This window comes from Diprion similis, chromosome 8, assembly GCF_021155765.1.
Source record: "Diprion similis isolate iyDipSimi1 chromosome 8, iyDipSimi1.1, whole genome shotgun sequence".
NCBI lineage: Eukaryota > Metazoa > Arthropoda > Insecta > Hymenoptera > Diprionidae > Diprion > Diprion similis.
Genome location: NC_060112.1, coordinates 1,882,334 through 1,897,846, shown reverse-complemented (window position 1 = coordinate 1,897,846; position 15,513 = coordinate 1,882,334). Strand labels below are relative to the sequence as shown.

General features: G+C 37.9%; 2 protein-coding genes across 6 annotated transcripts in view; both read right to left on the bottom strand.

Annotated features, from left to right (window-relative positions):
* Nucleotides 1-8,820: 8,820 nt before the first annotated feature.
* The window catches only part of LOC124409535 (E3 ubiquitin-protein ligase RING1-like), an 11,416-nt gene continuing 4,723 nt past the window's right edge, over nucleotides 8,821-15,513 (bottom strand). The window contains exon 6 of the mRNA XM_046887215.1: nucleotides 8,821-8,831. The gene's annotated coding sequence lies outside the window, so the exon portion shown is untranslated. The remainder of the gene's footprint in view (nucleotides 8,832-15,513) is intronic.
* LOC124409540 (plasma membrane ascorbate-dependent reductase CYBRD1) overlaps nucleotides 13,796-15,513 on the bottom strand; it is a 25,856-nt gene continuing 24,138 nt past the window's right edge. For all 5 annotated transcript variants that reach the window (XM_046887226.1, XM_046887222.1, XM_046887225.1 and 2 more), the window contains 4 exons: nucleotides 15,075-15,283; nucleotides 14,844-14,998; nucleotides 14,525-14,705; nucleotides 13,796-14,382 (listed from right to left, as the gene is read on the bottom strand). In XM_046887226.1, coding sequence (XP_046743182.1) covers nucleotides 14,540-14,705; nucleotides 14,844-14,998; nucleotides 15,075-15,283 — 530 coding nt within the window. In that variant the 3' untranslated portion in view covers nucleotides 13,796-14,382; nucleotides 14,525-14,539. The remainder of the gene's footprint in view (nucleotides 14,383-14,524; nucleotides 14,706-14,843; nucleotides 14,999-15,074; nucleotides 15,284-15,513) is intronic.

Below are 15,513 nucleotides of genomic sequence, written 5' to 3'. Positions count from 1 at the left end.
GACCTTTTTTCTCAGCAACGGGTTGAGGTATCGAGTTGAAATTAATATCAAATACTAGGGTTTACGGTCCCTTATTGGAGGTGTAAAAAATTCAATATTCTAAGTCAACGCAATCAAAAGATACGGCCATTTATGTCGCATATTTTGATACTCGTCAAAATACTTGAAACTCACTCATGAAAACCTATAGAGTACTTCCCATTGACCTAAGATCACGAAACTTGGAGAGAAGCAAAAGGTCTCACAGCTCAAGTGAGGGAGAAAGATCGAAAATAGTTCATTTGTAGTTGTATCATATAAAAAAGATAATTAAGTTTGTACGGAACTCTCAGAGCGCGAGAACTACTCGCACTTGTCCGGTTTTTCAATTCAAATACATAGATACCGTAAAAAAAAAAAACGGACACCGAGTTAACGAAGTGAGAACTCGCTATACAAGGCCGATCCATCGCATGTGAATCAAGAAGACTAGGCATCGACGTGTTGGAAATTGGCAAAGTATTGCTGGTTCAGTATCTGCAGACTTGTATAACGGGTTGTTTTATGTATCGCTGGTTAGGTCTTAGCAATTTGGTCGCCATTGTTCCGCAACTACAATTTATACTTACAGAGATATTTATATGTCTCTATGTTTATTCTCGGCCGCGCAGGCATGGCAGTTATTTGGCGTCTGGTAAAGATCGCAATATCTTAACAAAACGCGTTATCTTACATATTATACGAGAGAAGAACCAGAAGAAGAAGGATATAGAGTAGAGAAGCCAAAGATCCGCTGTTCGGTGAATAAAAGTGGAGCCGAGGAGTCGCGAAAGAGAAGCGGGAGATAAAACTATATGACAGTAAAGAGGGAAAGAGAAGTGAGAGAGATCAGAGAAGTTTGGCCGGGAAACGCAGACGAGCTGGCGCATCGCCACTCATCCTCTCCTTTCCTCTTATTACTTCTTTTTGCCGAGCTACTGCTACTGCTGCTAGTTTATATTTATTACCAAACTAGGGAGAAAGGAGATACACACACACACACACACACACACACACACATGCAGTATATATTTATGTATAATGTACAAAAGCGATGCGACGCGATGCTTCCATCTTGCTCTACGATTCCATCTTCCGATGGTGCGTCCTTTTGGTATGTATTATATGTGCATGTGTGCACGTATATATGGGTATTATACATGTTGTCGCAATTTACTCCGCGCTCTGGCAATCGATCTCTATCTTTATTGCCCAGATCCGGTACTGCAGATATAGACGAATAGATGGACGGACGGATCGACTGCACACTGCACAGAACGTTTTGACTCAAACTCCCAAACCATGAGACTAGCAATCTAACCACATGTAGTCTGCATACTGCGAATCAAAGCAACTTGAAGCTTACATCATCTCAAAAAACTGACGATTTGTCTTGCGTCTATAATAAATTGTAAATTTAGAGCATTAACTAAGGTATAATATAATAATGTAGAAAAAAAGGAAATGTGCAGAGAAAAACGTAATTGCTTCGAAAACAAGGGGGAGGATTTAACGGGTACATGAAGTTGTTATCCCTTTCTTATTTTTTAGCTTTGTCGCATTGCGAAGAGAAAAACTCGCGACCAGAAAGCGCAAACGCGGAATGGCTGGCGCATCGCATAAAAACAATAGTAGTAGTAGTAGTAGTAGAAGTAGTAGTAGTAGTAGTAACTCTGCGGAGGATTCGTCGCCGTGCAAGGGTGGTACAAAAGAGGAAATGGGAGGAGGGTTGGGTGGGAATATGTTTTGCCAAAACCCGGTGGCGTCTGGCTGGCGCCAAGAGGGCTGCGCCTCCTCCTCCACCTCCTCAAACTCGGGATACAACCCCGGGTTACACGCCGCCAACATAGATATAACTTTTCTTTGCAGAACCGCGATCGCCGCTCCCGCGTTCCGCACCCTAGATTCTAGATTCTTGTAGAGTTTCCGTCAAGATTGATTGTATATATGTATAAGAGAAGGAAAGAGAAGGGGGAAATCACTGCTCGACGTCCTGCGGATATAATGTTTTCCAAAGATGAAGAGGAACGAAAAAGAAACAGGCATGTTGCAGGGTGTAATATTCGTTCTGGACGAAAAGTTATGTAACTATATCTACTAAAGCTTTGCAATTTTCTCAAGAAGCGTTCAATTTCATTGACAATCATTAGTTCTGCACAGTTCAGATCCGATGTATGGAAAAAGATTAAACGTTGAAATCTCCTGTGTTCAAACCATCTTCAGATGGCTTGTAGGTATACAAAGAAAATTAAAACACTAGGAGATAAAGACGAGAAAAAGTACTGCGAGTTACCAACATAAGAAACTAAATTTTTCACATTATTGCCAAGAGTAAACACGGTGTGTATTAAATTTCAAATAAAGAAACGTGAGTCATGTATAATATTTCGATGCTGCGACACCTTATATTCATCGCGAGTGTATAAGTCAATAAAAGAGACCTGAATGCTGAATATTATGGCCTGTCGTAAAAATAAGATTTCTCCAATTCATCGTGCCGCGCGCCAATATAGCGCATGTATAATTAATAACCTGCACATTAATGTACGCGAGATGTAGTCATGGGCATTGTGATATACATATATTACAAAGGGATGCGCGTGATGGAGCGAGGAGGAGATCCTCCTGGGGTGTATTTAAGTCCGCATCATCATCGCGGTCTAAAACGATCGTTGCGGAATCTGAATAAGAATTAGCCTGAAATGGGCTGTGAGCTGCGTCGAGTAGTTCGTTGAGAGGCTCACGCCAGCCTCGGATATTAGGCACGAGACTAGAGGGGCATGTCGTGTATATTGCCGCTCTTTCATATGTTAAAAGCACTGTCTGCTACTGCGTAGTGTATGAAATATCGCGCTTTTTTACCGAGCAGAGAGCGAAGAACACCATGCCAACATTGTAAATGGGTAGAGGAAAGAATAATCGATCCTCAACCGGATGTTCGTTCGTGATTACGATTTATTGCTCTGAAAGTCATTCCCTCACTAGGTCCTTAATCCAAGAATAGTGATAAAAAATTTGTTCATCCCAAATATGACAATATTCTTATTGATTAAATATTGCTAAAATATTCGAAAATAAGTGTACGTCAAAGATTTTATTGCACCACGACAAATACAGGAAACGGATAATCAATTTTCTCTCACCGTGTGTCGTACGAATATTCGATTTATGATCACATCGAATGAGATTTGTCAACGCAACCTCACCTTTTTAAAACCTGGCAACACTCCTAATATGTCAATACGGTGTGTTTTTTTCAACACTGAAATGAATTTTTGCAAAAACGTATTTGGTTGTAATTATTTAAGAATTGCATTTTTTTTCGTCATTATCTAGCTATTCGTACATATAAAGATGAATCAGTATTACATATGCATTAGGGTGGTTCATTTTAAACGTATTTTCTTTACCTCTCTCCGAAAAATTCGGTACCAAATTGACGAAAAAAAATTCTCGTCGAAGCACCGAGCATAAAAAAATATTGAGAGGTCGGTACACCAATTACTGAAATATTTTTTATTTATTTTCTTCATATAGACCTTACGGACTGATATCATATGTATAGAATAAACAGTTTTTGTTACCGAAAGCGGAGTATCACATCACCTCAATCCCCATTTCGTTTTCTGTACTGATTACTATGAACAATGATGAATTGAACCACGATACGAGTAAAATAAAATTGTTTATTTTATTCTATTATTGTATTTTTCTCGGGTGAAGTCAAAACTTGGAAGGGTCAATATTCGAACAGGTGGAAATAAAATAACGAAAGATGAATTGTTTAAAATCTTGAGTCACTGGTTACTAGTCATTCTAATCAGAGACACTTTCAAAAATCGAGATTTCCAGAAATCAAGAAACTCATCTTTTAGAAAAATCTCTTTTGAAGTATTTTCTAGCACTTACTCTAATGGAAGACAAAAACGAACTTTAATTTCTATATATTTCTAATTTATCCCTATTGATATTTAACCATCGGTAGCGACCTTCCAATAAACTTTTTATAGCCTGATTTTTCAGGGGAATTACATTCTAACTATTAGACATCGTTGCGTCGGGTGGAAGACAAAAAAAAATAACTTATTCCAAATGGAATGCTTTTACAAAGGTAAGGACTCATTCACAGCAATGATTAACATTTTTTTCTCTTTTGACCTTCGGTAGCGAATTCTAAATATTTTTTTATGCTCTGTGCTTCGGAGTTTTCAGGCGGAAGACGAAAAAAAATATCAGTTTAAAACGAACCACCCTAATATGTGCATTAGGGTGATTATATTTGAACTGCTATTTTTTTTTTTTTCAGTCCCAATCGAAATTTTTTTTCTATATGTCAAACCAAAAATTGCCTATAGTTATAGCCCTTAATATTAATATTAATTACTCGCCCAGGGCGTGAAAAGATTTCCCATATAAAATACACGTGAATCGAAGCGTTTTTTTTCAAATCTCTACAACTCAGAGGAATTTTATGATATCACATTGGTCTTGGTCGCAATTTACGCAGGATTGAACGACTTTCAAAAGTATCTTTGACGTTGTGAGTCCAACTTACACTGGTGAGATCGTACAGGTCACTAGATTTGATTTTTACCCAAAATTCTCCATTTTTCGCTGTTATTTCCCAAATGATCAACTTCACCAAAATAATGTGAAGAAAAACTTTGTTGGAAATTCAATTTCCTACAAAAAAAGCTCTTTAAGACCCGATTGCTCGGATTGATATTTCTTGAGATATCGAACTTTAACTTCTTGTCGTATAAAATTTTTATGGTTTATCGATTCAAACGTTTTAAATTATTGATATGGCATTGGAATTTGATTTTTTTCGATTCGATTCGATCCGTTCGATCTATTCCATTGGAATATCAGTAATTCAAAACGTTTGATTCAATAAACCATAATGTTTATTGGTTATATTAGATGAAAACGTTTAATTCAATGGACCATAAAAATTTTATACGTCGAGTAAGCTGAATTCCGATATCTCAAGAAATATCAATCTGAGCATTTTGGTCTAAAGCACCTTTTTTGTAGGAAATCAAATTTCCAACAAAGTTTTTTTTTTACATTTTTTTGGTACAGTTAATCATTTTGGAGATAACAGCGAAAAAAGGAAAATTTTGGGTAAAAATCAACCTTAGTGCCCAGTACCACCTCACAAATGTAAGTTGCACTTACGGCGTTCCAAAAACTTTTGAAGGTCGTGCAATTTTGCGTAATTTGCGACCAAGACCAATGTGATATCATAAAACTCCTCTGAGTTGTAGAGATTTGAAAAAAAAACGCTTCGATTCACGTGTATTTTATATGGCAAGAATGTGAGAAGTTACACAAGGCAGATATCCTATTCGATGACTGTTGCCGTACATCGATTTTGTCCACCTCATTCTGTACCGATCGGGTCTTGTTTTCCTGAGGAAGAAAAAGATCGCAACCAGGGGGATTGTAGCCCGTAACAAATGACGTGCAGAGACTTTTTGTTGCGTTTGCGGAAGTGACGTTGTTAGCTGCAATGGACCAGTAGTAGCGGTTCTAGGTTCTGTACGCACGGAACAGCGTATAGTTGCGGTGATTCCGGAGTGCAGGAATAATCCTTAGGCAAGTCAAGGTTCACGCTTGACTGGCTTTTCAGATTCTGAAGAATCATCCAACCCGCCATCGCACCCTAACTGCAGAACGTCGTAGAAATCGCTAACGGAAACGGATGCACCGGAAGCCGGGAGCTACCGGGGAATTTCTATTCTCGCTTATGTGTTGGGTCGTGGCATTTAGACGCAGTATCATGGATGACGTGTACATACATACATGCACCATAAATACACATACATAGAGCAGGCATAGTCCCGTGCCGATCGGGAAGAAGGAGTTTTGCATCGATGACACGAGGATCGCTGCGGCACGTGTCGGTATAAAAGACTATTTGTAACCTTCATCAATCATCCCCATGCGTCTCCTCGATCACGCTTCACAGGACAATAACGCACCCGGGAAAATAAGAATTAATAGATGTAATGCTATCTGGGCAGTGTTGTTATACATACATGTCGTACATGTGCACGAGGATGAAGGAGTCAACCGTGTTCTTTGACTAAGTACAGAATTAGCTGGATGAGTTGACTTCGATTCACAGGAATTTACAAGAGGAACTTGTAAGCTTTGAAAACTGATAGATGACGGTTTGCGTAACCCGGATAAACTTTAATGAATAGAGGAAGAATCTGTCTAATCACGAAGTTGCAGTTAGTAACGTTAACGTAACGAAACGTTGGGAGAGAAAAATCACTATTATGCAACTTATTTGAAATAACTTTGAAGCAATTGAGTTTGCAAGAAATGAGCAGCATTCGGTACTCTGTCTAGTATATTGTTGACTGAAGCTCAGAGACAATCCTAAATCTGCGACATAGTAAGCTCGCCCAAAAATGCACAGTTATAACGTCACGGACTTATTCAACTTTATGTCTAATCACTAACTCTGGCAGTCTAGCGTTGTAAACTCATTGAGAAGTTTCTGCAATTGCAGAGGGCCAAATAAAATTAGATTCATACAGAAAGTGGGGCGTTATAAGTATCCCTGAAGTGCGCTACGATACATTTGGTGAAAAATGAAGAGGCCATCGTACAGAAGGGTTTGAATACAATTATCAACGGTACATCCTATCAATTATACTATAAAATCTACAGGCATACTATACGCAATTATATCGTTATTGTGATAACGGTCTAGTATTCGACGATGAGCAAGTGGCGGCGAGTGTGTCCCCGAGGAAGGAGGACTATTTAACGAGCAAGCAAGCAAGCCTAACCCCTGGCATTGCAGGCAGCAGCCGTGGAGGATTGAAGTGGCAAGAGGGCCGTTGACGCATCCGTTCTAAATCGTCGTGTGTTAATGGGATAACACTTAAATCGAAAGCTACATACGAGGAACATTTGGCGACGACGAGGAAACAGAGAGAGAGACACATTAGTTTTGGTAGGATGACTGCAGCGAATGAATGCCAACAACTCACTCGTGTACAATTATAAAATACACACGTCAGGAGTTGGATAAGATAATGTCTCACTGCTTCATCCCGCTTGCACAACTGCACTGCAGTGCGCTTGCAACGATATATAGGTATCCATGAGCAATTTTCTAACGACTCCATCAAATCCGCTGACTTGTCTACTGTAGGTATACTGCGATAATTATTCTCGCGGAGTGCAACTGCCTGATCAAGGCCTAATGGTCTAATGGCCAAATCGCATCCCCCTCGATAAAGCACAATCAACGGGGCTTCGCCGTCTTCATCTGTCTTCTGACCCTGCATGCTCCCTGCACTCTGCTAATTAAAAGCTAAGATCCTTCCGATTCCTCTGACTTATTGCAATGTACATACGAAGTATACGATTTTCGCAGTTTGACCGAATGGTTCGTTTCTTTTTGTGAAAAGTTGGAGGCTAGCTAGCTACACACGTCAATTTTTCAAGTAAAAACAAAAATTCACCGAAACTGCTGAAACTGACTATAACACAGCAGGCATGGTGCAGATTGTGCACCCTAGCCAATACAGAGACTGTAAAAAATATAGCAATCCGAGGAAATGAATGACAAAATAGTTAAGGAAAAAGAAAATCCAATCAAGGCTTACGAATCGCACGCGTATTGGCTACCGTGCAGCTGATGCAGCCAGATAAACGAACGGAGAAAACGTGCTGCAGTAGCAGCAGCCTAGCATCGATATCGTACCTAAATCGGTGGAATTGAGCGAAAGCGATTTAATCAGAGTGAGATCGATAAATATAAACGACTGGTGGTGGTGCGATGTTGAGCCCCAGCTCTTATACCTTATACTATAATATAGTACAAAAGCAGAGCGGAGAAGCAAAACCGCCATAAATTTATCTCAATCTCTCCCGTAACACATACGTGTGCGTGCGTGTATATATATATATATATATATATATATATATATATATATATATATATATATATATAATGATATAAATCTATTACTACCGGGTGCATGCGATGATGTATCTACGTTGCACACCAAACTGTGAATCTGAGTGCAGCAGGAGAAGCAACCCTCTTTCGACCGCCGTTACATACGTATATACTATTCGAATGCGATGAAATATAGTTTTTGATTTGTCACAGTAGGCGATATCCTATCCCCGCTGATACTTCGGTCATGTAATACACTTTTCCTTCAACCATAACTACACGCTGCTTTCCAGATTAATCCTATAAAATACGAATGCGATAAAAACGAAGCCGTACCGAGTCCAATTCTTGTTTTCGATGCTCCCGGAGTTAATGTTATATGAATTAGGTACACCAAAGTTTTCGACTACTTTTTTAAATTACCTAGACCAAGAAATTGTACACTGAATAATTTATACATATTTCTGACTGAGATTTTATGCTATACAAGCGTATTAAAAAGACAAAACATTTGTATGTAAGTACACTGATATCGCAGACTGAACTCATTTAATTTCGAGGGACCCGGATGTACATAGGTTCTTGTGAAACCGTGTGCAAAATATAAATGGCATATATATTTATACGGCTTATGATGAATGTCATATATTTTGCCCGAAGGGCACTATCGCCGATTGGATATTTTCTTATTGGACGGATTCAATTCAATTTGTATAATGCATCTTTCGCGCGTATGATATTATAATATTGTACTGCATATGACGTTATATGTTCGTAGATTTATGGATATAGCAGGTCCTGCGCATATCATCGCCGAATCCGAATTTATACATACAATTTCCGCCGGTTATATGCGCAGTATGTATTATTAATTTCCTTACACCTAATCACGATTTTGGGAACTTTAAGGTATAGGAAATCTTCATCCATGTTACAGCAAGGATAATTAAATTACAAAGAGAAAGAAAAAAAATGAATCGCTGATTGTATAAACAACGATAATCCCTACGAATGTAATAATAATGATAGCTGAGAAGCTTGTAAAAGTTTCTATTAATTCGACCTCATCATATCCCGAGATGATCAGCATGCAGGCTTTTCTGAGCAATGAAATAATTAAGGAGACTCAAGAGAATTGGGGTAACGATGAATAATAAGTCAGGCATGACGATGCAGCGAAGTATAATGATAGTATACGGATTAAGAATCAAGAGTTACACCCTGCAGGACTGCAATAACGGTTGGGTACCTACAACCATTCTTGGGAAATTTATTATAATATTTTCCTGCGCACCCCGTGTGTCAAGTTTTGCCATATTATAAATTATACATCAGGGATGTTTTTGCTTCGCTGGAAGGGGTTCAACGTCCCCGGCCCTTGACGATGTTAGATATCTCGAGATTACGACCGCAACGGTATAATGTAACAATGCACGATAACTAAACCGGCACTTAATTTTATTTTAATTATTATTAATTGCCACGGCCCGCTCGAGGAGACGACGATAATCGTGTATTCGTGAAGATCGACGTTCCTGTTTCTGCGTATATTTATACAGCTCATCATCAAGCCGAACTAATTCTTCTTCATTTATTAAATTGCCGCAGGTATTTCTTACCTTATAATAATAACAATAAAAATGTACGCAGATGTTTCGCGTGAGAATCAAAATAATTCTGTTCGTTTTTCTAAATCAAGAATAATTTTTCGTTCCCTCAAAGAAAAACGAATCATGCATAAAACTCGTTTCTTAACGATTGAATTGTTGATCGTAATGAAATACTTTCTTCTCTTCCTAGCTGATTTCTGCATTCAAACACTATGATGTTGATAAAAAAAACGAGGATCAGAAGCCTAATGGATGGTTGTTGAATTGATATTCCATGTCAGCAAGAGCGACATTTTCGTTAAAATAACAAGGTCCGCATCCCTTCTATGCTTACATAGCTGAGTGCCGGTAATTTTTCTATAAACTGTTATTGCAATTCCTCCCGTGATATCTAATGTATTACTTCATAGAAATGTACATTATATACATAGGTATAATGTTCGCCTATATATTACACAAATATTAAGTATAAATGAAAACATCGTTTTCAAAAATCATCGTTGAAAAAAATAATCTTTATTATTATCGGTATATACATGTAATAACATGCTATATAGTATAATGAGAATTGCAGCAATGAAATGCAATATGTATGTATAAGATTATCTCTTCATGAAATCAGGAATTATTATTAATTTATTATAAATAAATCCCAAAGTTTGCGCGGGAAAATAATATGTATATATGACGACAAGTATTTACACGCGGCAAAGTTTAATTCAAAGCGAGTCTTCGTGCAGAGTGAAGAGAAGAAATAAAAAGAGAGAAGAAGAAGGGAAAGAAGTAAAATTTCGGCAATTTGAATAATTCATCGAAGTTTCTGGTGAAATGGCTATATACGGCTGTTGGAATCGTTGCCGGGAAATAGAATCGTAATAGTGGATGCTAGCAGGTCGTAAAACATTTCAAGCATCGCGGTTGTGTGGGACGTGCTGTTCACGTACATACGTAAATATAATGTATATGCCTAACACACACAAGTATTTACAAAGGATATTCCCATCTATAAAATGAACGAAGAGAAAATGTGTATAATAAAAAAAGGGAAGAAAAAGTGACTAAGTTTGAAAAATTTTCAAACTCGGAAGGATCAATAATCGTGGCAGGTTGATTGGCCGCTGTTCGGCCAATGGAATTCACCGTGGATTTTCCACCCCCAGCGTAGGCGTGATTTTCAACGATTCTGCGCACGGAACGTAAACACTATTGGCCACGAGTGAGCCAATCCTCGTTGGTATCGTTGGTCAAAAGAAGTCAGGGAAGAAAAAAAATAGAGTAAATTGCGATAAGTCACCGGCTGATATCTATGCTGCAGAACATTTGACGTAAATTCTTACTGCAGTCGGGAGAAGTGAAAAATAGAACGATAAAAACAATTTGACGGGAGAACGGAACTTGAAGGAAGAAAAAAAAGAAACAAGAAAAGAAAAATACGAGGAATAAGAAAAACTAGAAAAAAAAGGAAATTTCTTAAGGCTTGGAGCGTTGAGAAGGAGGGATCCCTACAATTCTTGCGAGAGGATGTAAATTTTTTCTAAAATCGTGGAATCGAAATGATAGTTATAATCGACATTTTTCGCCTGCCTCTTTCAATTGATTTTATTGTCACTTTACTCACGGAGAAAATATTAATGTTAACATGGTTTTTTGATAAGTGAAAAACGAAAAACTGAAACCAATTGGAAAAATTTGCTGTATATCTACCGCGATATTGATATTGTACCTATTAGAAAACTTAAATACCTGAATTTTGTATAAAGTTAATAACTTTGAAAGATTAATGCTGGAAAATATGTCGCTAAATTCATGTACCTAACCCCTAAATCCAGATAACACGTTCAATAATTAAGATTTTGCAAATCGACACCCGCAGCAATTACGAGATGCAATTTAGATACAAGAATAAATCATGCATGCATATAATAGTGTTTAAATATACGCGTATGGAATAACGCGTCAAAGCCATCAGGCGTCAAAGATACCGTCAGCGTGTCCTAAACAAGGATTTAAAGATAAGAAGAGTGAATTATACACACTCTCGAGGGCAGAAAAAATAGACAATAGGAAACGAAGTTTGCAGCATCCATTGCGGTGTGACAGAGGGTGAGAGAAATACGATATCAAAAACTTGAACGCAACCAAACGAATTTTGCTATTGTATACGAAAAATGAAACTATGAATATTTACATCTAAGATAACAATTCGTCGCATGGTGTGTGGATCGTATTTTGAGGATGTATGTAGGTACGTACAGTCAAAACCGAAGAGAAGTCATAAAATTTTAAAGCGACTCTGGAGTTGATACAGTATATAAATAATTCTATTAGAAGAAGCTGTGTTCCATAGTGATAGAGAAAGAATTGTTGATGTGATCATATTTAAATGAAAGAAGTATAAAAATCTTGAATCTTATTATACTAATATTTTTGTATATCGTTTATTAAAAATAAATTCTTCGTAAAAAAAATCACTTGAAACAATTGTTCAATGACGTCAATTATATCTTTTTGAATGAATTTAAATATTTCTAATTTTCCTCCAAAATTCTAAGGAAACCAATGTATTGCTTCAATTATACGAATCCATCCTGATCAACGACTTGAGCCTCTGATGCCGACTAATTTTTCTCGTCTAACTGTAAGATGGCCAATTAACGGTAATAGTTGCAGAAATAACAGAGAAGGATGCGCGAATCGAAGATTGGGATATACGATGTAAGATTCGACGATGCATGATAACTCTCTCCCTTCGCTGCTGCGGAATAATATAAATGTACAATAACTGTCGCGGCTTGGAAACTTTACAGCTATCTACTCGAACAGTTTTGTACGATTACGGCTGGGGTGTAGGTCGGGTTTGGGTTCGCCGACAGGAATCAGACGCGATGCGCCGAAAGGGGCCGACGAGTAAGTAATGTCCTTCGATTTTACTCGGCGACGGTTAAGCGAGACGGAGAGGGATGACGACACTGATAGTTTCGAGGCTGTTGACTCATGTTGAGTGCTCCTCGTGGGCAGCGAGGGAAGGAAAATACATTGGTATCGAGGCTGCGAATCGCCTCTCTGACCCTCGCCTAACGAAAAGTCTCGGCCATCCATCCTCGCCGGGGTTTCAATACGAATTTAATAGCCGCGATTATCCGTTTACTCGCTCTTCATCGGAATTCTCACCGTATTTGAAACGGATAGGCATGAGCATGTTACCATGTTTCAATGATAAATGAAACTTACTAAATCTCGAATTATACCCAACGAATTTGACTTGGAACTGTAACCGCCGCCCCCGGCACCCGAACAATTGACGATCGCCGTTCGTTCGAATTCCGAGAATCTGAGAAGCGCGCGTTCAAGCTTTCGCTTAAGCAAGGAGACGTGTCGTGTCAGAAACTCAAAAACGTGTGATGAAATATCGAAAATCTCGATTTAATTGGAACTTGCAGAGTCACACATGCGATACTGACCTACCGACCGCGCTCTGCCACTGAATCACCTCAACGGTGGGCACTTGCACTAACCGTTACTAAGTTACCGACCCAAAGTTATCTTACCGACGCAGATTTATCTTATCGTCGCAGGTCTGTGCGCATACACAGATTTTTTTACCGACGAAATGACTGTCATTGAAAAGTGTCATCGCTGCAGCACGTTGAATTGCGTCGATTTATTTATAAATATGCAAGTATCGTAGTTTCTTCACGTTCTACGTTAGATAATGTATTTCAAATGTAATTTTAAATATTTCGACACAATCAAACTGATGCGTATTATATTTCTCGGAATAACCGTGCTGCAAGTTGAATCTGGTTGAGCAAATTCGTTGATCGAAGCTCACAATCAGTCAACAGTATGTAAGACCGTGGTCAACAACATATTCAAGGCGATGTCCGTCGTGTGCCTGGTACACAGGCAACCGTATGTTCACTAGTGAAATTTTTGCAGCTGATCAGGGAGCTTATTTTCACTTGATTTAGCAGTTTCAAATTTTATAATAACCAGGATTTGTCTCAGAATTCAACAGATTCAACAACTAAATAATTAATAAAGATAACTATCTAATTAAGTGACATTTGCAAACAATAATGTTGAATGCATAATAATATTATATACTGTTATTGTACACACAATTATGCAGAATATCAGATCATTGCGATATGGATAATACACAACAGCACAAATATAATTCACAGTCTCATTGAGTAATAAGTAGTAATATTGTGTAATAGTAGTGATTAGATAGTTTCGGTAGCACCATAATAGTAAAAATAAAATATTACATCGTATGTTATACTTTACAGACAGTATGTAAATGCGTGTGTGCGTAAAATTGTGACTGTATTCAAGTACATGTATATTCACGGCAATGCTAATAATTTCAATGCCAGGCCCCACTGAGTTGATTAGATGTATTAATATAAATCTACGTGTATCTGAAGCGGCAACATTTAATACACGTATAGCTTTCTCCCTCCGTTCTTTCCAAACATTTTTTCACATAAATAAAATATACCGTAGATACATAAGGATAATGTGATGCACGTGAAAGAGATTAGTTCTCCTGTTCAAGTCTGAAGATTTAGACTTAACAAGATTCTGGAACTCTCGTACTCAAGGAAGAGCGATCCATGATACACAAACTCGGATCAATTTTTCGCACCGTAAACATAAGTGATATTGTGTACGTATAATGCATATTATTTAAATAATATTTGTAATAATTATAAATAAGATATCTGTATATGAATAACTATAAACCTGTACACTATCTCAACGTTTAACCAAAGAACTGCAGTGGTTATAAATACTGCTCACAGTAATCATCAGTAACTGCAGTAGTTAAAACAAGAAAAATAAAGAACTTGAAATTTTTGTAAAATAATTGCATCACGAATACATACATCGAGGATCCGATTTTCGCATCAATACCTAAGAATTCATATATTTTTGGCAAGTATGATCCAGCTCATACCTTTCATATGGCTGCTTAATTACTTCTCTCAGTCAATAAAACTTCATCTTCGGGTCTTGGCAAACGTTTATAACGATTCTGCGATACCATATAAACCGACAAACCACCAAAAATGATAAAAACCAAACCGATAATATTGATGAGGATGGCTTCGTCAGTAAATTTCGAGTACGACGATTGTCTGAAACATTGAATTCAAGGATAACGGTTAGACATTCCCTTCACTTTCGTAATATACAAACCCAATATTTAAAAAAAAAAAAACTGTACATTTATAAATACATTTCTATTTCTTTGCTGCCTCAGTTTTGTTACTTACAATGCCCAAATAGCCTTTTCATTGAGTCCTATAAGACAAGCTGCAATAACTCCGACGAAACCAGCTGTACCGAAGTAAACGTGCAGCGGCATGTAGGCCTCTCTCAAATGCGGTTGTATTGTGGGATAGAGAAACGAGACCATTCCAGCAACCCACTGAAATAGTCAATATTCTGTCAATTATGATTCAGAAAAACAGAGTGAACAAAAACAGAATCAGACACCAATTCACCTGACAACAGAATAAAATAACGCTGGTCAAGCCGACCCAGCTATGCAGTGTGTACATATTTGGCTTTGGCGGGTTAGCCAGATTGTGACTATCGAAAGCAGCGATTAGACCAATGATGGTGCATAAGAGGCAGAAAATCATGATTCCGGCGTGAACGAGCTTCAATCGACGCTTTCTAACAGTCCTCTGGGTCCTGTAGATGAGCATCCCTGTGTGTAGATAAGCACAGAGTGCATTTGACTGTTAATTAGTGTACTTTGATGTGTTGCTTTTATTTGCCGAATGAGACTCTCGAGGGACAAGACTTTGAACGCGACTAGTTGGCATTATGTTAAGAGTGGCTAGAATTCTGCTCAAATAAAATTAGCTGACATTTCCCGTTAAAAAAATTCACAATTTCCTCATCTTTTTCCACAAAACTTAAGTTGTGTTTGATAGC